This window comes from Spermophilus citellus (assembly GCF_964194105.1).
Source record: "Spermophilus citellus genome assembly, chromosome: 14".
Classification (NCBI taxonomy): Eukaryota; Metazoa; Chordata; class Mammalia; order Rodentia; family Sciuridae; genus Spermophilus; species Spermophilus citellus.
Window position 1 is genome coordinate 5591902 of NC_138194.1, and position 23213 is coordinate 5615114.

The window sequence follows — 23213 nt, forward strand, 5'->3', positions numbered from 1 at the left end:
AACTGTGAGAAATAACTGTCCATCTTTTACAAGCCTCACAGTTTATATAATTTTGTTATACCAGCCACAACAGACTAAGATGAGCCCCAATTTATAATTTTATGTGAAATTAATAGATTAAAGATATATTTATTACCAATTGAAAGTTCTTAAAAGTATCCTATAAAGAGATAATTTCATCATAATATTTTCATAGCTATAAAATTTCAAATATTATTACCAGAATTAAGTCATTCAATTATACCTAAAAAAAATTAATGTGTATGTATAAGTTTGCTTTCTTTTTAAATTTAAGAAATTGACAAAAATTTCATTTCTAATAATTTTTCTTAGGAAGTCTCTATTTGACCATTCTTTGAATGAGGAATCATCAAACCTAGACTCTGCTTTTCTGAAAAGGTGTGTTTTACTACATAGGAATCTAAAGATTTAGTATAAGAGAAGATTTTATCACCACTGGTTTCTAAAAATTCTCCTTTAATGGTCAGGAGAAAATAGCACTACAATTTAATAGTGTATAGATTTATTGAAATGCATTCAACCTTTCTGTCATTAATTTATATCAATACGGTTTTCCTACTTCTAAAATAGTCCATTTGAAATAAGCACAAAGTGAAGGTCAATTTTTCTAATATTAAACACTAGAGTTTTTCTAGGTAAAAAAAATGACTTCCATAATTCATTTTTACATAGAGAAACTCTAGTGTTTATAAGTAGTTCAGATCAATATTTTTACATATTTTTTTTCAATCCAGAGGAAATAACTGAGAATATTTTTTACTTTTTTCTAATTGTTATATAATATTTTCAACAATTAAGAAAATAGATAGCAAACCATAGTGTTGTTTGGTAAAATTGGTGACTTTGGAGCAATAAAAGTCACAATACATTTCACTTCTTATGATTATTCATACTTAAGATATGTTGAAATATTGGATAGTAATTACTACTTTAAAAATAGGAATGAAATAGGAATTAGATAGTTCTAAAGAATCTGTTTTATTTTTCCTTTCATATCATCACTATAGTGAAATACTATGACATAATTCATCGACAAAATTTACATATACATTTAAGTATCTTATATTTCTGTTTTGATGTTGAATGTTACATAGTTTGTAAATTTAAATTAGTTTCTGGAAGAATGGCAAAGTCTTCCATGGAAACAAAAGTTTATGAGCTCCTGCTGAACCTTAATAATAGTAATAGAAAAATGTGTGGCTTTCTCTGAAATTTTCACACATGATCATGTATGCTACTGATACATCATTTTGTAGGGGACCTTTTTTCATCCAGCAGATGTGATTAATACGTGTTGAATCATAGATATTCCTCTAGGGACTTCCTCTGCAACATCAGAAATTTTCAGACAGCTGAGCAGGACAAGAAATACAGTTTGGGACAAGAAAATATGTTTTTTTTTGATGAAGTGAAACTAATTGTTCCAATGTGCAGTTCCAACTTGAACTGCTGAAAGCTGAACACTTTGCCTGATTCTTACAGATTTTTAGCATCTCACACATGAAAGTCATTATGAATAGTGGGTTTTTTTCGGTCTCTATTTCATGTCTAATTATTTTAATAGCCATCATATCATGTCCAGGATATTCTTACAATGATATGAAAAGTCACAAATTTCATATTTGTCTGCTTACCCCAATAAATGAACACAAATCAACAAGTTACAGGTAAGGTAAGGAGGAAAAAAGCCACAGTTGTATAATAACAAAAGAAGCTTATATTATACATTCAGATCATATGCCATTAATTTTTACTGCCAGCTGTGAATCCAGGAAAAACATAATATTCTCATGATGAAAACAAAGTGATTCAATGAAAGCAAAAAATAAAACTCAAATTAGATTCTTTAGAACAATCTAATTCTTATTTCGTTCATCTTTAAAAAAAAATCATATAATAGTCCAGCTTTTATTACCCTAAAAATAGCTCACTGCAATAATGCCTAATAGTTTTTAATTCTTACTCCATCTTTTTGGTTTATTTGAAGTGTCCCAGAGTGACAACTAGATATCCCTCTCCAAATACTATGTTCTTTGTTTTAAATTGGTTTTTATTAGTGCATTGTAGTTAGATATACTAGTGTGGTTTGTCTTGTATTATTAATACATAGATAACACATTTTTCTCCATTTCAAACCCCAGTATTTGCCATTTTATTCCTCCTCTTCCTCACTAGTTTCTCTCCCTAATTGATCTTTCTTGTATTTATTTATTACTTTTTAATTGTTACACTGTAATTATACATGAAAGTGGAGTTCACTGTACTTTCATACATGCACAGAACAGTGTGGTCAATTTCTTTCCATACCTCCTCCCTTTCCCATCCCTCCTCCCTCACCCTTCATTTTTCCTCTACTTCACTGTTATTCCCTCTACTTTCATGCAATTCCCTCTTGTCATCCATCCCTTTTATTTTTTATTCTTTATTTCTCTCTAGTTTCCACATATGATAGAAAACAACGCCCACATTCTTAATCTCTATTGCGTTTTGTCTTTCTAGAGATAAAACACATCCTTCTATACTGGTAGAACACTAGAAAGATTAGCTTTATGTTCTATGCTGGGCAACATGTAAGAAACACAAAGACCTCCCAGGGTCCTCCGTGGCTCCCAGGAAAGGCGCGTGGGGCGGAGCCTCTTGCAGCCAGATGGAGGGCCGCGTGCGGGGCTTCTTAGTAGCCTTCCAGGCGAAGGGCCCACCGGAGGCGGTGAGGACGCGGGTGCAGGAGCAGGACTTACGGCAGTGCGGCTCGACAGGTAAGTGGGCTGCAGGAGAAGGGCTGCCCAGACGCGCCACCTGGTGCACACCAGCTTTTCGCCAGCCGGTCTCGAAGGAGGTTTCCCCGCGGGCGCCGGGGCTTCCCCTCCACCGGTAGTGGGTGGGCGCTCGCGTGGTGGGCGGAGCTCGGCGCGGGGCACTTCCAGGGAGCCGGGCGGTGGGCGAGAAAACGTGCCGGGTGGGGCGCGAAGCCCGGGTCCAGGGCTCCGGCTCTGCGGGTGGCGCTGCGGTCGGACTCGGAAGACGCACCGCCCCGACGACTCTCCTGAGGGAGCCTGCGCGGGCCCCAGGTGGCTGGCCGCTGGGTGGTTCTCCTCCCCGCGGCGTTCGGGCCACGCACGCTGACGTCGTCCTGCGCGGTCAGTCGGGGTCCCGTCCTGCCCTCGGGGAGCCACTGCAGCGACCCTCGCCGGCCTCTCCAGCCCCGTTCCTCACGGGAGCCCGGGACCGTCGCGGCGCCCGTGGGAGGCGGAGTCGCTGTCAGTCGTCTCACGGAAGCGCTGGTGGGGCGCGGGGGGGGGGGGGGGGCCGCGCGGGCGAGGTTCCCGCCCGGAGAGCGGCGCGTCTCGGTGGAGAGCGCTCGGCCCGCCCCCGACTGTGGGGTCCGACCCGCGGTTCCGTGCGGCTTCCCTCAGAGGGTGGTGGGCGGGTGGAGAGGGGCCTGTGTGCGCGGCTGGTCCGCCGCAGGGACCCGGAGAGACTGCCAGGGACTGCGGAGGTGGCGGGTGGCCGGGGAAGCCTTGGGAAGAGCAGTCGGGGTGTGAACTACCAGGCCGTGCAGGGAAGAGGGGGACACCGGACCCAAGGGTAGCGACTGGCCATCCTGTTGGTTAAAGTAAATGGATATTTTGGGAAACTGTTTGTGAGCTAAGATTTTTCTTTTCCTGGTTCCAGCAGTGGTGTGTGTTCTTTGTAAAACGTTTGGGGAAATAGCGTATGCCTTTGGTGGGTTCCTGGAGTCCTGGTCCTGGAGGTAGATACCACCTTCATGAGCCAGTTCTGTGATCGTTATCCAGCACTTGTAACAGGAAGCTAAACCGGGGGCTGCTTTTCCAGCCCTTCCAACAAAAAATTGTATGGTGACCTAATTCCCTATATTAAATCCTTTTCTAACTTCTTTTTGGATAATTTTTTTTTTCTTTTGCAGTCATCTTCTAAGTATTAAATATTGTTATCTTTGTACAGTTTCATGTCATTTTAATTAAACATGTTATTATATACTAATTATAGATTCACATGCAGTTTAAAAAAAGAGATCCCATGGAACCTTCCTCAGTTTCCCCAGTGATAATATCTTGCAAAACTTCTGTAGAATACCATAGCCCAGACATTGACTGGAGTTTTAGAACGGAGGCCTGACTCTGGAGAGCCAACAGATCATTTAGAACAAGAGGAAGCTTCAAACTGCCAGGCATCCTGATCTCACAAGAGGGGAAGGTTAATCATGGCAAGGTCTTTTGGGCGGGGGTACCTGGACTGCCTCATTATAGTCACCTCCTCCTAATCACATCTGGTAAAGGGTCCATTTTCTAAAGGTGTGAGTGATTAGATTGGGTAATCCAGGGTAACAGTATCGGCTCCCCACCTCCAGGCCCTCAACCTTAGTCAGGGCTGTGGAGTCCTTTTTGCCAAGTAAGGTAACATTCACTGATTCTGAGGTCTGTGCATGAACTCTTTGAGGGTCACTCTTTATCCACCACTTCAACCTTTTACTTTTTTAAATACATATCTTTATTTTTACTTATTATTTTATGAGGATCAAACCCAGGACCTCATATGTGAGACGCAAGTGCTCTTCCACTGAGCTACATCCCCATCCCATCAACCTTTTACTTTTGACTGTTTTATAGATATAATTATAAATATATATAACATAAGTATTTATAGTGTCTTGCCATCCTTGTTCGGTTTTAAAACACCTTTAAGCGTCTCCATTTTTAACCCTGCTTCTCTGTTGGCACACAGTGTAGTCCTATTTTCATTTTGTCCTTTAGCAGGGGCAGTCCACAGCCCAGTTGTACTAGGTTGTGGGGAGGCCAAAGAAGGTGCTGGAGACAGCATAGGAGACATGGTTTATCGGGGAAAGCTTCTAACAGATCAGTGACGGCTCCAGGAAGAGTTCCGTGGCAACAGACTGAACAGATAGCATCTGGGTCCCTGAAGGTGCTTCTCCAAGCAGTACCTCTCTTGCTCCTGGTGTTTTGCCTGGTGGCTCTGGCCAAACAAGTGACATGTATCCTTTCCACAGAGCCCTCAGTTCTCTGCCCAGCCCCATTCAGGGAGGAGGCTTACATGTTAGACTGAGGAAGCAGTGACATCAGCATTAGTTTGTGTGTATGACCAGCATACATGCAAGAAAGTAGCTTTTTACAGATAACACTAACTTGCCCTAGTGCCCAGTGTGCATAGAGAAAGCCAGTGTCCTTCAAGATGATATGTATCTGCACTTTCCAGCCTAGCCTTGATCTCATTGGTCCCTTAATTTTGCTAGGTTTTTGTAAACAGAAAGGGAGCATTCAGGATCATGGTGTTTTACTGTCCCCCTTTTCTTTAAGGGACAATATAGCAGAATGGCAGATTTAGATGTGTGCCATTAAGCAAGCATATGAACAGTCCATGTGTTGTTTGTCACATCACTTCCAGGAATACTTATTTCCAGGAAAGGACAGTGGCTTGAGACTGGGTATTACAGAACAAATCCCAGGCTGAGTTTCTCATCGATCAAGAAGATTATATAACAGTGACTGGCTATTTCAGGGCTTTGAATGGTAACCCAAGTCTGCCCAAAAAGAAATTTGGAAATCAGCTAATGTTTGTATACATAGAACGTCCCAATAAAAGATAGAGCCAATAAAGTTTGACATTAAGGGAGTGTAAGCTATGTTCTTCATTCAAAGCCTTAGAGCTTAGCCCACATATGTGCTGAAATGTCTGCTCTCTGGTTTTGCTCTATTTTTTATTTCTAGGAATTCATTTACGCCCTTATCAACTGGAGGGAGTCAACTGGCTAGCCCAGCGATTCCACTGTCAAAATGGCTGCATCCTGGGAGATGAGATGGGCCTTGGTAAGACCTGCCAGGTATGTTACTGTGAAGAAGCACTGTTTACCTACACCGAAACACCTCCTCACAACTCATTACCATATATTTTTTTTTGGTACCCCAGATTGAACTCAGGTGCACTTAAACACTTAATCATACATCTAGCCCTTTTTGTATTTTATTTGAAGACAGTGTCTCACTTAGTTGCTTAGTGCCTCGCTGAATTGCTAAGATTGGCTTTGAACTCATGATCCTCCTGCCTTAGCCTCCGGAGCCAATGGGATTATAGGCATGTGCCACCACACCTGGCTTAATACCATCTTTAAGTGCTGTTATATATATGTGTGTGTGTATGTATATATATACTAGAATGTGATATGCTTAACTTTTAAGAGATCACAATCTTGGGATTGATTTTTCTAGTTGTAGGGGTAGTTATTAATTATGTCATTATACCTTTATATGAGCATTGACATGTGTCTGTGAGAAAAGTTACTTGAGTTACAAGTGCAGTTAATGGGCCCAGGTTTAGGGCTTTTCTCTGTGTGAAGCATGTATACTTGCCCAAGGACCAAATTGACTGTGCTCCTTAGTAACACTATATGAAGTTAACTGTATTGCTTCTAATATTACTCTCTCTCTCTCAGTGGGGGTGGGTTGGGGTCGGGCTGCTGTCCATTTTTTTACAGTGATAGAGAAATATGGAGGAAGTACCCTATGTTTTCCAAAATAAAACTTAGACTCTCTGACCTTAAAAGGGGAGAATGAGATGTGGCCCCCTCGGGCATTGATCTAGTGATTAATGGTGGAGTGTTGAAATTGATGCTTCTGCCAGAATAATAAGCAATAATGCCCTGGGTTGACACATGGCCTTGGATTAATGGAAAATTCAGTCACAACACCTCTTGGGTTAATCACATAAGGATTACTTATCTGAAGGATACAAAAGATATCCTGGTATAATCATAATATATGTCAGAGGCAGCTTGATTAGAAATCAGGAAGATAAAAACTTTTCAATCCCAGGAAAGTTTCACCAGTGGTCACTGGAGAGAATGAGCAAGGGTCTCATCATCCTTTTAGAAGTTCAACTGTCCCCTCTGACGCTCACTATATATATATAAACTTTAAGCTGGAGCAGCGGTGCACATAGGCTAGTCTGATCATATGTTGAAGCCTCCTTTACTTAGGCCAGATATACCTCATCAATCTTGGCATTATTCAGAAACAATGCAACCACTTATATAAGGTCCCCTGAAATTCATCACTTCTCTCTCTTGGGCAAACAAATCTGCTCCTGGTATATTCCTGAACGAGAACTATGAAACTAAAATCAGTTTCCTGGAGGTATCCTCCCTATAATCTCCTTTGTCTCAGTCATTGAAATTGTCCTACTGACTTCACAGAGAGCCAGCAAATTCCACTTGTCCTTTGCCTTTCCACCTCTACTTTAAATTCTCTAAAAATATACCAACTCCAAGTCTGTTTTGGTAAAAGAATGTTTAGAAATTTTGCATCTACATTATGAAGGATATTGTTTTGTGATATTCCTTTTTTATACTAATTTTGTCTGGTTTTAGTATTTGGCTAAATCCGGCCTCATAGAATATATTGAAAAGTGTTCCTCTTCAATTTTCAGCAAGAGTTTATGTAAAATTGTTCTCATTTCCATTTTAGATGTTTGATAAAATTCACTAGTGACTCTAAATTTATTTGGTAGACACTTCTGATTTGTGGTAATAAAAGACAAACTTTCTCTAAATTGCATCCTCAGGGAGCACTCAACAGAATGGTTTTAATCCAGTTAAGCCACTTATTAGAGGGATGCTCTGGGCACACTTTGGGCTGGGATAGTTAAATGAGAAAATCATTTCCTTTATAAGATTAATATGATTGTGTCAAAAAAAATGAACTGCCACTCTGTCATCACAGCACTCTAACCACAGCCATAAGCAGCAAGGTATGTTTTACATCATTGAAGTTACAGAGCACGCCTAGCCTATATGGTTTCTATTCATTAATGTAACATTGGCACTGTAGTTTTGCATTTTATTATATTCACAATCATTCAACTGGCATCGAGAATTTATAATTTGCTTAAATGTCCTATTGATGAGGAATCATGAGTTCCCCCTTTTTGGGGTTACTTAAATTAATTTTGATCTGAACACCTTTGAGCCTATAGTTTTCTCAGGATTTTGAATTTGATCCTTAGGGCATATTTTTTCCTCAGAAATAGCACAGTATTTGGGGATGCAAGCTCTTCCCGTGTTTTTGTTTGTTGAGAGCAACTTTAGAGACATAAGTGTACTCAAACATGTCCTGAAGTATGCACATTTGGCTTTGCAAAGTTTCATTTCATACTCCTACTTCTTGTGAGAATGATTTATTGTCTTGTTTTCTGCATTTGAATGTGTGTTGTAGATATATGCATGTACAACTATGGCATATGGATCTCGCTATACAGTATGATTATAATGCACCCATTATGAAAGACCAAAGGTTGTATCTGTTTTGTTCACATATAACTTGAGCTTAGAACTTGAGCCAGTAGAAGGCACCCTCTAAATGGTTATAGAAGGATGGAGAAAGTTGGGGAGGAAGGAAAGCACTCTCATCAGAGCAGCTGAGCCAAGGGCCAAGGCCGTGATGTGCGGGTACTGTTTGCTGTCAGGTCTTAGCACTTCTGGCTTAATAGTTTCAAAGTACTCCTGCTGTTTTCCAACAGGTGTATTGGTTTCATTGATTTCTGTTCTTTCCTGATGTTTTTCCCTTTGGTTCAGTTACATAAATATTGAGCCTCATTGCTCGTTAACTCTTGAAGTAATTGAACACCATCAATTTCCTTAGCAAAGTCACTGAGCTTACCTGATGTCGTTCTAAGAACATACTAGTTTCCTAATATGTGGAAGATTGTATGGAATTTCTTTATAAAGCAAGTCATGTATAACAGTTTGTGTTCTCTGCCTATGGTTGTGGGAACTTTATGGTTGTGTCTCCTGGAAAGGTGATCAAAACTGCCTGCTTTGTTTCAGACGATTGCTCTCCTCATTTACTTGACGGGAAGGTTAAATGATGAAGGACCATTTCTGATTCTCAGTCCTCTGTTTTGAACAACTGGAAAGAAGAAATGGAAAGGTACAGAGTAGATGTAGCTGAACTTGTATTGTTTATGTTAAGATATTTTTCTAGATGATGGATAAAAGATCATGAAGCAAAATCTTGTCATATTCAATGATTTTATTCCAGAAAGGTTGAACTGAAACAGTGTAGGCAAGACACAAGCTCTGATAGGGGAGGATCCAGTGGGTGTTACTGTTACCCTTCTACAATTTAAAGGCTAGTACTTATTCTCAGTAAATTTTGCTGATGTAAAGAAGAAACTGTCCTTCTCATAGTAACACAGGAAGTAACTAAAGTGAGAAACATCATTGCATTTTTAGTTAGCAGGAGACCCTCTTAGACCTGATCCTTCTCCCTGCTTAACACAGACCTTACCCTGGGGTTTAATCATTATTCTAGGTACAGTTCTGTGACCAGCACCTAATGAATGGCGTCTGCACACTGCAGTCCATCCATGACATGCACACACCATCTCATGGCTGTGGCATTTGGTTCATCTGCTTCTTTTCTTGGATTTAGATTTGCTCCAGGTCTTTCTTGTGTAACATATGCAGGGGACAAGGAGGAAAGAGCCCATCTTCAGCAAGACCTAAAACAGAAGTCACATTTTCATGTGCTACTGACTACCTATGTGGTATTCATTCGTTTCTCCTAACCTGGGTCCTTAGAAGTTGTAGAACCCACTGAATTATATTGATTTTTTTTGAGAGCACACATTTTTCTAGGAGGACATCCACCTTCATCACATTGTCAAAGAGGGACTGTGACCAAACGAAGTGCAGGATCACTGTGCTTCAAGGTAGCTAGACATATTTCCCTCTCTACTGGTGGATTAAGGGGAAAGCTTCCCAGAAAGTGGCACTTTAGCTGCCTCTTTGTTGATGAACAGGAGGAGGCAGGCAGCAGGGCAGAGGGTTTCATGTACAGAGGCATCATGTCTGATAACCGGGGGATAGGAATGCAGGATGCCTAGTTTCAGTCTTGTTTTAAGTCCTTATCTAAGTAAGTCCTTCCCCCAGCTCTTCTTGGCTACTTAATATCCAACTTGCTTGTTTTGAAGTCTCTACTTAACCATAACTTCTGTTTGTGTGATAGTGCTACTTAGAAATTGTGCTTAGTTTTTAAATTAGTAAACAAGTTAAAGGCTGAGATCCTGTGGTTTAAGAGAGTTAACAAGAAATAAGAAACTAGATTATTAATAATCAGAATTTATCAATACCAGTCTTTATTTTTTTAATTCTAACTTTTTTTTATTTTGGTACCAAGGATGGAACCTAAGGGTACTTAACCACTGAGCCAATCCTCAGCCCCTTTTTTTTTTGAAAACAGAGTCTCAGTAAGTTGCTAAGGCTGGCTTTGAGCCTGCCGTCTTCCTGCCTGAGTCTCCAGAAGCTGCTGGGATTCAGGTGTGGGCCACCATGTCCAGCAATACCAGTCTTTTTAATGTGTCTTCCTTAATTTTTCAGATTTGCTTGAAAGATGCACCGTTTCTAAAATCGTGAGTATACTGTACCCTGTCAGAAACTGTGCTGAATGTGTGGAAGTCTTGTCTTGTCTTACATTTTTTTTTGATACTTGGCCTCTTTCCTGATATGTCCGGTCTGTCTTCTTTGGGTCCTGTTGATGTATAGGCAGGCATGGTGGGAATTCTGTGATCTAACCTCTACTCATTAGCTATGTGTTATTGGGTTGGTTTCTTAATTTCCATCAACTTCAGTGTCCTCATCTGTAAACTGGGGGTAGTTACCTTTTTTACTTTGGATGACTGTTGTGACAACTGAGATTAAATCTACATGGTTGATGTTTAGCAGATTACTAGAGATTTTTATTACTAGCAGATTTTTATTGTTTTTTGGTTTTATTTTGGTACTGGGGATTGAACCCAGGAGTACTCTACCACTGAGCAACATCTCCAGTCCTTTTTATTCATTAATTTTTTAAATTTTGAGACAGGGTCTTTCTGAGTTGCCAAGGAAGGCCTTGAATTTGTAATCCTCATGTGTCAGCTCCCAGAGTCTCCAGGATTACAGGTGGGCCACTGCATCCAGCCTGGACACTGGATTCTTTACACTGTAACTTGCACAGACACCTGTCAGGAATGCTGCTTGAGATTTCACTGTAGTATAGGAGCCTTTTCCTGGCAATTACCAAGCAGCAGTCAGTGCTGTAGAACTGACTATTTGGAAAAGAAGTTTGAAGTATACTTGTAATTTGTCCATTTAACTATGTCTTGGTACTGGGGATTGAACTCAGGGGCATTTACCACTGAGCTGCATGCCCAGCCCTTTTCATTGTTTATTTTGAGATAGTCTCACTAAGTCGTTGGGACGGGACTCAAATTTGCAATCCTCCAGCTTCCCAAGTAGTTGTCATTATAGGTGTGCCCCATCGTGCCCTGTGTGCATCTTTCATACTCAGAAGGTTTTGTTCTCAAAGGGCCTTATCAATATTTTAAATATTTTTTCCTCATCCAGATTGTTGTGAATGAGTTTCTGTTTTACTCTTACTTTGATGACTGGGCCCAAGATTTTATGATTCCATCCAGTATTTTGTTTTACTTAATTTACATTTAAATGAGCATATGATGTGTTCCCTCTTTTTCTTTCATTTTACTTTATTTCATTTTATGTCGTGTCACGTTATTTCATGTCATTTCATTTTATGGTTCTGGGCATTGAGCTGAGAGCCTCCCAACTGCTCTTCCACTCAGTCCTTCCCCCAGCTCTTCTTGGCTACTTAATATCCAACTTATCTTGTTTTGAAGTCTCTCCATGGAAAGGGAGTTACTGGTAATAACCAGGAAAGTAAATTATAGAGCTGCCCCATGGTCTGTACAATAGAGGGATGAGGAGTACAAAGATATCCATGAAACATGGTACTATCTGGCAGGTCTCAGAAGGTAATAAGATTGGGACATAAATGTTCTTGGGTACTTTATGTAAATAGTCCCATTTTGGTTTCATGAAAATCCTAGTAGGCAGGGATTATTATTCATTTTACAAATGAGGAAATTAAGAGATTAAGAATCCAAGTAAGGCAGAGCAGACATTCAAACCCAGCACTTGGTGCTTTGGACCTCTTTTTTTTAATGTTTATTTTTTTAGTTGTAGTTGGACACAATACCTTTATTTTATTTATTTAGTTTTATGTAGTGCTGAGGATCAAACCCAGGGCCTCGCACATGCTAGGCAAGTGCCCTACTGATGAGCCACAGCCCCAGGCCCTGGACCGTGTTTTTAAGAGAGTGTCTCTAAGTATGTAGAAGCATTGAAATGTCACCTTATTCAGCAGAAACACATTTTTATATTTCAGTCTGTTCTGAATGCATTTCTGGGTGGATTTAAGAGCCTTAGTAATAAAGGGACATTTATAATATTGACTCATAGCAAGAATCCCAACAACATAGTTGTTTCTTTTAGTATGTTTGTTAATGTTATATTTCTCCATTGCTATATTTTACATTCTGAAAATAGACAATGTGATAAAATCTGCACTCGAGGTTTATGAAGGCCATTTAAAGTTGTATGTTATCACCATGAAATATTGAAATCTTTTGGACAACAGACAGTAGGCTTGTAAAATCTTGGATCGAGAAGATCAGGAGTTCCCTTGTTGGACTCTCCATTCTTGTGTTGGAATTCCCTCTACTTTCGTTTCCGGGAAACAATCTTGAATTTCCTTTGATGAGTGATTCAGTCCACTTTCACTCATTGAACCAAAATCCACTTCACTTAGCCTTTTGCGTTAAATAAGCATTTTTAGATGTTTGTGTATACATATCTGTGTCTAGTCCTTCCAAAGGAATCAGACCTAGTCTGTTTTGAGTGGAACTATACTATGGACGCTCACCCCCTATGTCATAACCACCGTCCAACCTCATGGGGACCCTGTCTCCTTATAATCCTAAATATATCCCCTGCTTATTCTTCCCAGTGCTCTCCTTGGACTTCCTGCCCTCTCTTTGGATCCCCAGTTCAGTCTTCTCCTACTCCACTCTCATTAGCTGAGTGTCTGTCTCTGGCTCTCTTCCTCTCAATTTTCTCTGTAGCCTGAGGAGGAAGGCTTCCTTTGTTTTTGTTGTTGTTTTTCTGCAAATATTTATTGAATCATGGTCCAGATGAGGCCATAGGGATAGAGAAGATTAAGACATTGACCTTGACTTTCAGGGGTGTGTAGTCTTGTAGCAGATGAAGACAAACAGAAACAAAGGCAAAAGGGTGGCATGTGCTCACCAGTAGGTAGAGTGCCAGTGTATTTATTAACCTGCCCACCGCCTATACTGTGAGCCTCTGTGATCAGATTTCCCACATTTAATTCCTTCCATCCAAAATTCCTCTTACAGTGCTTGTGGGACACAAGAACTGTGTAAACATATTTATTAAATGGTTTAAATAAGAGGGAAAAATGAGAGATGCTTAAAAAAGAGTTGGGTAAAAGTGAGGAAGAAGATGATATTATTAACAGGTAGTATTTATTGAGATTTACTGCTATAGTTTGGATCCTATATATCTCCCAAAGGCTCATATGTTAAAGTCTTGGTCCCCAGCATGAAACTGGTGAGAGTGTGTGCAACCTTTGAAAGGTGAGCCCTCATGGGATGTCTTCTGGTCATTCATTGAGGGTGTGTCTTGGAATGGGTAGCAGGGATCCAGCCTCATCCTCTTCTTTGCTCTCTCTGTCCCAGCCTTAAGATAGCTGGCTTGCTCTGCCATGCCCTTCTGCTGTGGTGTGCTTAACAGCAAGGGGGCCAGCTGATGGCGGACTGACCCTCCAAAATTGTGAGCCAGAGTAAAACTTTTCTCTTTATAAACTCATTATCTCAGCTACTTGTCACAGTAGCAGAAAGCTGACCAACACATTCATTATGGGTTAATTATCTTTCTTTGTATTAGTTTTTTTTTATTTATGTATAACAGCGGAATGCATTGCAATTCATGTCACATATATAGAGCATGTTTTTTTTCATATCTCTGGTTGTATACACAGTATATGCACACCATTCATGTCTTCATACATGTACTTAGGATAATAGTGTCCATCACATTCTATCATCACTTCTAACCCCATACCCCCTCCCTTCCCCTCCCACCCCTCTGCCCTATCTAGAGTTTGTCTGTTCCTCCAATGCTCTCCCTCCCTACCCCACTAAGAATCAGCCTCCTTATATCAAAGAAAACATTCAGCATTTGGATTTTTGGGATTGGCTAACTTCACTTAGCATTATTCTCCAACTCCATCCATTTACCTGCAAATGCCATGATTTTATTCTCTTTTATTGCTGAGTAATATTTCATTGTGTATGTTTGCCACAGTTTTTAATCCATTCATCTACTGAAGGGCATCTAGGTTGGCTCCACATTTTAGCTATTGTGAATTGTGCTGCTATAAACATTGATGTGGCTATGTTCTGTAGTATGCTGTTTTTAAGTCCTTTGAGTATAGACCGAGGCGTGGGATAGCTGGGTCAGATGGTAGTTCCATTCCCAGCTTTCCAAGGAATCTCCATACTGCTTTCCATATTGGCTACACCAATTGCAGTCCCACCAGCAGTGTATTTTCTCCCACATCCTCGCCAACACTTATTGTTGTTTGTATCCATAATAGCTGCCATTCTGATTGGAGTGAGATGAAATCTTAGAGTACTTTTGATTTTTATGTCTCTAATTGCTAGCGTTGATGAACTTTTTTTTTTTTCATATATTTGTTGACTGATTGTATATCATCTTCTGAGAAGTGTCTGTTCAGGTCCTTGGCCCATTTATTGATTGGGTGGGTTGGTTATTTATTTATTTATTTATTTATTTATTTATTTATTTATTTATTTATTTTAGTGTTTAGCTTTTTGAGTTCTTTATATACCCTAAAGATGAGTGCTCTGTCTGATATGTGAGGGGTAAAGATTTGCTCCCAAGATGTACACTCTCACAAATTGTTTCTTTTGCTGAGAAGAAACTTTTTAGTTTGAATCTGTCCCATTTATTGATTCTTGATTTTAATTCTGGAACCAAAGGAGTCTTATTAAGGAAGTTGGGGGCTAATCCCACATGATGGAGATCAGGGCCTACTTTTTCTTCTATTAGATGCAGGGTCTCTGGTTTTATTCCCAGGTCCTTGATCCATTTTGACTTGAGTTTTGTGCACGGTGAGAGATAGGGGTTTAATTTCATTTTGCACGTGGATTTTCAGTTTTACCAGCACCATTTGTTGAAGAGTTTATCTTTTCTCCAGTGTGTGTTTTTGGCACCTTTGTCTAATATAAGATAATTGCAATTTTGTGGGTTAGTCTCTGTGCCCTCTATTCTGTACCATTGGTCTACCAGTCTGTTTTGGTGCCAATACCATGCTGTTTTTGTTACTATTGCTCTGTAGTATGGTTTAAGGTCTGGTATAGTGATGCCCCCTGCTTCACTCTTCCTGCTAAAGATTGCTTTAGCTATTCTGGGTCTCTTATCTTAGCAGATGAATTTCATGATTGATTTTTCTGTTTTTATGAGGAATGCCATTGGGATTTTGATTGGAATTGCATTAAATCTGTAAACTGCTTTTGGTAGTATGGTCATTTTGATAAAATATTAATTCTGCCTAACCTAGAGCGAGGTAGATCTTTCCATCTTCTAAGGCCTTCTTTGATTTCTTTCTTTAGGGTTCTATAATTTTCTTTACACAGATCTTTTACCTCTTTCCTTAAGTGGATTCCCAAGTTTTTTTGTGTGTGTTCTGGGGTTTTTGTTTTGTTTTTGTTTTTGTTTTATTTTTATTGTAGTTGTTTTGAGGTTATTGTGAATGAGATAGTTTTTCTCATTTCTTTCCAGAGGCTTTGTCACTGATATACAGAAATGCTTTTGACTTATGAGTGTTGATTTTATATCCTGCTACATTCATTTCTTTACTAGTTCTAGAAGTTTTCTGGTGGAACTTTTAGGGTCTTCTAGGTGTAGAATCGTTATCATCATCAAATAATGCCAATTTGAGTTCTTTTCCTATATGTATCCCTTTGATTTCTTTCGTCTAATTGCTGTGGCCAGTGTTTCATGTACTGTGTTAAATAGAAGTGGTAAAAGAGGGCATCCCTGTCTTGTTCCAGTTTTTAGAGGGAATGCCTTCAATTTTTCTTCATTTAGAATGATGTTGGCCTGGGGCTTAGCGTAGAGAGCCTTTATGATGTTGAGATGTTCCTGTTACCTTTAGTTTTTCTAGTGTTTTGAACATGAAGGAGTGCTGTATTTTGTCATATGCTTTTTCTGCATCTATTGAGATGATTACATGATTCTTATCTTTAAGTCTATTGATGTGATGACTTACATTTATTGATTTCTGTTGAACCAACCTTGCATCCCTGGGATGAATCCCACTTGATCATGGTGCACAATCTTTTTGATGTTTTTGTATTCCATTTGCCAGAATTTTATGAGAATTTTTGTATCTTGTTCATTAGAGATACTGGTCTGAAATTTTCTTTTTTTGATATGTCTTTGCCTGGTTTTGGAATCAGGGTGATATTGGCCACATACAATGAGTTTGGAAGTGCTCCCTCTTTTTCTATTTCCTGAAATAAATTCAGAGTATTGGTATTAGTTCTTCTTTAAAGGTCTTGTAGAACTTGGCTGTGTATCCATCCAGTCCTTGGCTTTTCTTGGTTGGTAGACTTCTGATAGTATCTTCTATTTTGTCATTTGAATTTTTTTTTAAGAGAGAAAGAAAGAGAGAGAGGATTTTAATATTTATTTTTTAGTTCTCGGCGAACACAACATCTTTGTATGTGGTGCTGAGGATCGAACCCGGGCCGCATGCAAGCCAGGTGAGCGCGCTACCACTTGAGCCACATCCCCAGCCCATCGTCATTTGAAATTGATTTGTTTAAATTGTGTATTTCATCCTGATTCAGTTTAGGCAAATCATATGACTCTAGAAATTTGTGGATGCCTTTGAGGTTTTCTATTTTATTGGAGTACAAGTTTTCAACATCATTTCTGATTATCTTCCTGTATGTCTGTAGTGTCTGTCGTGGTATTGGAAGGAAGGCTTCCTTTTTATAGGCCAGCCTTTACATAGACGTTTGTTTTAATTTTTCAGGTATTGTCCTTCCTTACCTACTTTTTTGTTTGACACACTTAGTTTTACAAGTGCAAAAATGATGCAGTGGGATTCCATAATGTTTACCAATAAAATTAAAAACTTAAGTCTTATAACGCCCACTTTATTATCTCTTGCATGATTTTCACATTTTTAAAAGGATATTCAATATTTATACCTTTTTCATGATTGTATTTTGCAGCTACTATTTATCATTTTATCACCTATTATTAGATAGTTTATTTTCATTTTTTGCTATTTTAAGTTAATGCATCTAGAATATCATCCAATCTTTTTCCATATTTTGGATTTTTTTAACAGCTTTCCACCAGTAGCATCTGTCAAAAATATGATTCTAGGACTGAAATTTCTTCAGAAATTGCTCTCGTGACATACTATACTATAAACATGCTGTGGCATCAGCCCCCAGTGACCTCCACGTTAACAAGTCCAGTGGCTGCATCGTCCTGGACATCTCCGTGATCCTGTTCACCACTCTCCCATTTTAAAGTCCTACTCCTTTAGCTGCTGTGACATCACTGCCTCTTGATTTTTCTTATGGGTTTGAATCTCTGCTCTGCCCTTATGATCTTGACCTAGTTACCTAGCCTTTCAGAGTTTTAGTGTCCTTCTTGGCACAATTACGGTTACTTGTCTTATTCCTTGGATTAAATTGCACACAAAGCCACAAGCACAATGTCTGGTACATAGTACAATATGATAAACATATCATTTCATTTCTGTCTCCGGCTCCTTACTTTCTGCATAGATCTCTCTCATCTGAGGGGAAAACAAAGCACATGGTAACCTTTCCAGATAGGAAGGTCACGATGCCGGGTATGCTTCTAACAGAGTGGGCTGTTAGTCTTTCTAATAAGTCATAATTGTATAGGAAGATGTGGTTGTGAAATATGTTTGAGCTACACGAAGCTGAAAGTTTGGATTTTCTCTCACAGCTTCTCCTGGAGTGTTCTTGTGGTGGATGAAGCCCACAGATTGAAAAGCCAAAGCTCTCTGCTGCATAAGACACTTTCAGAGGTAAACTCAAAGGATAGTCTTAGTTTTTACACCCCCCCTTCCTTTTTTAATAGACTTTATTTTTTAGAGCAAGTTAGGTTTACAACAAAATTGAATAGAAGGTACAGAGAGTTCCCATATATCCCCTGCCCCTTTACAAGCCTAGCTTCCCCCATTCTCAGCCTATCTCTGAAGAGAGATGTTAAAACTAATGAATCTACATTGGCACCGCAGTGTCACCAGAGTTCGTAATGCTGGATTCACTCGCTGTTGCGTGTCCTCTGAGTTTGAACAAACAGCTGATGGCATGTTTCCACTCTATAGTATCATGCAGAGCAGTTTCCTGGCACAGAAATCCTATACCCATCTGTTCACCATTCCTTCTCCCCTCTAACTCCCCTTTAAAACCACTTAGTTTAGTCTATACAGAGCTAACTAAATTGAAACTTTATTATTATTATTATTATTATTATTATTATTATTATTATTTGTTCTAATTTGTAATATATGACAGCAGAATGCATTACAATTCACATTACCCATATAGAGCACAATTGTTTATATCTCTGGTTGTACACAAGTAGAGTCACACCATTCGTCTCTTCATACATGTACTTCGGATAATGATGTCCATCTCATAAATTAAAACTTTTGTAGTCAGACTTCTGCAGAGCTAAATAAACCTGTTTGGGAGGGCAGTGGCAAAAGTAGTATTTAATATGGCTAATTACTATTCCTTTCTCTTTTATATAGAAGATAACATTTACTAAAATCTAGTTATCAAATGAGTCAGACCCTACCCCAATAAAATGCATTGTATTTTTGGAGATGTTTCAACTCTCTTTTGAGGGCTTTTAATTTTTCTCTTTTTTTTTTTTTTTTACAAATAAAGATCTTACACTCCTGTCTGCAGTTGTAGATGCATTGGATATACCTTACGCCTCCCCCAATTTACCTATTTAGAAACTTACCCTTCACATGGAGTCATGAAGAGACCAATTTCTTACAGCATATTGCCTTCAGTCTCTCGTCTGTTATATTTTTAGTATGATACACTTGATTGCATTCCCTTCTCTTGATCTCTTGTATCATTCAGCAAAGTAGATGAGAAAGATCATTGTGGCCTGGAGCTGCCCTTGTTTCTGAGAAGCCAATGAAATGTGAAATACCTTCTCCTTGTTGACTTGAAAATTTGCTCATTCATGAGACCACACTTGTTAATTTCTGAGATAATCAAAATTTGGTCCTCATCCTATAACAAATCACTTAAATTTAGAGGTCATTTAGAGGAAAATCTTAGACCTGGATTATGTATTTAATATTTATTGGCCTAAAAGTTGCAGTGTTTAGAGTTTTTACTGAAGATATCATCGTTTTTATTAGTTTCAAATATTGTTATCCCCTGCCTGGTAGGGCATCCTCTATCTCTGCTGTCCTCTTTGCCTTCTTTTTAGGGAGCCTTGATTACATGTCCTTCCCAAGAGTTTGTACTCTATATTTAAAATAATACACATGCACAGGATGTGACTTTTCCACATTACTTAATTCTGCTGGTGTAAGTTCTTGTTAATGTCAGCTCAGAGGTTGACCTTGCTTGGCCTGATATCTGTTGTTACTGTTTTTCTTCCTTCATTAGTCTCTTACCTCCGTGTTCCTATCTGTTTCTCAGTGTTTTTCCTTTTTCTCTTGGAAATGCTGGGGATTGACCCAGGACTTCATGCATGCTAGGCAAGCGTTATGCTGGTGACCCACATTCCCAGCCGTGTTTCTCAAAAATTTACAGAATCCCTTTTTATGTTGGACTGTCCATGGCTTACTATCCAGAAACATCTGGAAATCTTGATATCTTGACTCTGATATATTGCAAAGTTTATGAACAGACATTAAGTGTAAATCTTGCTGCTTGCTTGTAGCAGAGAGGCCTGATGCTATAAATAACTTTGGCTTCTCAAACTCTTTGATTGAATGTGTTTACTCAGATACTCCCATTAATTCCTCCATGTAGGTCATAACATAGTTTGACTCCTCACATAGATTGCATTTAGTAACCCTAGTGAATACTCATGTAATACTCAAAGAGTTTACAACGCGATGTCACTTACATGCTTACAAGAGTGTCTTCTTACAGATTATTATCCCCTCCTTATGGTTGAAACTGGAGAGGTATTGTTTCTCACATTAAATAGAGTGTACAACTTGAACCTGAGCCTTCTGATTTCATTTGCCTTGGTTCATTGTGTTATATCATGTCCCTCTGTGTTCAAATAAATGTTGTGATGGGTCACTTGGTTTTGCTTCCCAGTGGTAGAGATTTTTAATTGTGTTTATTTACATATTCTAGTTCTCGGTGGTCTTCAGTCTCCTGTTGACTGGAACTCCTATCCAGAACAGCCTCTAAGAACTCTACTCTCTCCTCAGTTTTGTGGAACCTGACCTGTTTTCCAAGGAACAGATGGAGGATTTTGTTGAACATTACCGGGATATTGAAAAAGAGTCCAAATCAGGTTAATTCCCATTCAGCAAATTATCCCCAAGAGATCTTGACACAGAAACTTCCCTAATGCATAAGAGTTGTAGATTGAAAAGGAAGAGAATCAATAACCAGAGAATGCCTTCCAGGGAGAAAAACCACCACAGATATAAGGCAGATGATGGTCCCTCATGTGGTGTCCACTTGTCTGCTATCCATGGCTCTTACTTGTTTGTTACATGATTCTGCAGTGAGGCTTATTGGTTTACTTTTGGAAAAAGTAGAAAGTACCCACTGATATGTGTGCTTTTTTAAAAACCAACTTCTAATTTTTTTTCTCTTTGTGGTATGGAGATTGAACCCAGGGGTGCTCTACCACAGGGATCCATTCCCAGTCCTTCTGTAAAAAATTGGAGACAGCGTCTTGCTCAGTTTCATAGGCTGGCCTTCAGCTTACCATCCTCATGCCTCAAGTTCATGTTACCATGTGGCTTCAACTTGTAATTTATAAAAATTATAGACTTTGTTAACTTTCCATGCCACTTGCCAGTGCAGAAAAGTAAGTGCATGCTATAGACCCAGACTACTGTTAAGAATTCTGCAACACTGCTGTTTTATTTTAACCAGAAGTTTGAGATGATTGGGATGTGGAAGGGAAAAGGGAAGCCTTCATTCGTATAACCGTAGCTTTTTCTTATACCTTTGCCACTCTGCCTTGTGGAACATTCCCATAATATCTGAATACCCTAGGATGATTGTCCAAAACAGATGGCAGGGGGCCACCCAGTGATTATGTGTGAGCTGGTTAAATATGAGTTGCAGAGGGTTCTTAGAGCAAAAATTCCCAAACCACAGGGTAAAGATGACCTGCAAACCTGCTCTGATTGATTACTCCCATGTTTAGAGTTGTCAGATATGTGACATCTAATTACAAATGACAAGGGACATACTGGTACTGAAGAGCTATGAATTGTTTATCTGAATTTCACATTTAACAGGTTGCTTGTATTTTTGTTTTCTGTTTCTGGTTTTCCTACATGATGTATACTTCCAACTTAGTGTAGCTTTTGAAGTCTAAGATGCCTGTAAAAGAACAAGGGATTAGAAGTTTTTAAAAATCCACTTTTAATGCTCGCCATTTTCACATTCACCTGTGTGTCCTTGGATAAGTGGCCTGATTTCTCTGAGCCTCACTTAACTGTCATAAACATGGAGACAGTATTGCTCACCCTGCATTTCTAGGCTGTATGCTGATCAGTGAGATGAAATGAAGAATACCCTGGAAAACAGTGTCTTGAAAATGAGATTATTCCTAAGAAGAATCCAGTTCTTTGAGTGTTGTAGTTTCTGTATTAAAAGCCAGTAACAAGTCCAGAAGGAATAGGAAGAAACCAGGAAAGGGAGAAATGATTGGTCCTCTAATTATGGTGGTTCAGCTTATAATTTTTTGACTTTACCAGTTTACAAAAGCAGCAACATTCAATAGAAACTGTACTTTGAATTTCAAATTTTTATTGGTGTACCTATTTGTACCTATGTTTGAGGTACGTATTTATACCTGTTGATGTTTTGCATAGTGATCACTTAGGTCATTAGCATATCATATAGCAAAACCTTGATCATTTCTTTATGGTGAATATATTCAAAATTCTGGATTCTAACTGGTTTAAGATATAAAATGCATTATTGTTATTAGAATGTTCAATATAATCATCAGGGAAATGCAAATCAGGAACACAATGGGAAACCTCCTCCCCCGTTAGAATGGTTATTACAGACACCACACGCTGGCAAGGCTGTGGTGGAAGGGGAAATCTGAGACACCCGGGTGGGAATGGAGATGGTACGGCCATCGTGAAAACCAGGATGGCGTTTCCTCAGAAAACTAAATAGAACTGCTATACAATTCAGCAGTCCCATACTGGGTATAGTCGAAGAAGGGGATCGACGCGTCAAGAGATGTCTGTGCTCCTGTGTTCATTGCAGCACTCTTGACAGTACCCGGAGTGTGGAGCTCACCTAGATGTCCATTAGCAGATAAAAAGGAAATGTGGTGTAGACAGTATGGGATGCTCTTCAGCCATAAGAAGGCATGAGTTTCAGTCTTTTCCCAGGCTTGGGGTAGGTTGTAAGGTACTGTCCTGTGAGGCGGGGTGGCAGCAGTGAGGCACCACTCCCCAATGACTCAGCGACCCTGAGGGTAAGTAACTGATACCACACAGTGCTCTGTGTTTTCAGTTGTTTAGGCACAGGCATTCAGCACATTACATGAAGTATTCACAGTTTTTCATAGAAGAGGCTTCGGGTTAGATTATTTTGCTGAGTGGACTAATGTAAGTGCTGAGCACATTTGAGGTAGGGTGGGCTGAGCTGTGGTGTTTGGTATGTTAGGTCCGTTCAAGGCATTTTTTACGTCTAAGATATTTTCAGTTTGTGATGGGTTTATAGGAATGTAATCCCTTTGTAAGTCCAGGAGCATCTGTAACTGTGAAAACTTACTGTACTGACCTAGAACGCAGAATTAGCATGAAAATGAGGAAAGTGAGTTGCTCCATGTTCTCTAGTAGTTCGGCGCCTCTGCTGTATTTTTGTACCACACTCTTTTATGTTTTTCCTTCCACAGCAAGTGAACTTCACAACCTCTTGCAGCCGTTTCTGCTGAGGAGAGTGAAAGCAGCGGTAGCTAAAGA

General features: G+C 39.4%; 1 protein-coding gene across 11 annotated transcripts; it reads left to right on the top strand.

The window, feature by feature from the left end:
- Positions 1-2645: 2645 nt before the first annotated feature.
- Positions 2646-23213, top strand: LOC308633635 (chromodomain-helicase-DNA-binding protein 1-like). Of its 11 annotated transcripts, XR_014018816.1 has the most exons (9): positions 2654-3158; positions 4794-4962; positions 5766-5878; positions 8876-8978; positions 9483-9597; positions 10430-10461; positions 17993-18074; positions 20395-20557; positions 23147-23213. XR_014018816.1 is itself a non-coding variant. In XM_081266565.1 (6 exons), the coding sequence occupies exons 1-5, from the start codon at positions 2669-2671 to the stop codon at positions 20449-20451; spliced, it is 393 nt and encodes a 130-aa protein (XP_081122691.1). In that variant the 5' UTR covers positions 2652-2668; the 3' UTR covers positions 20452-20557; positions 23147-23213. The 11 variants fall into 11 exon arrangements, 1 of the variants encoding a protein (XP_081122691.1); XR_014018817.1 differs by lacking the exon at positions 17993-18074; XR_014018818.1 differs by lacking the exon at positions 9483-9597.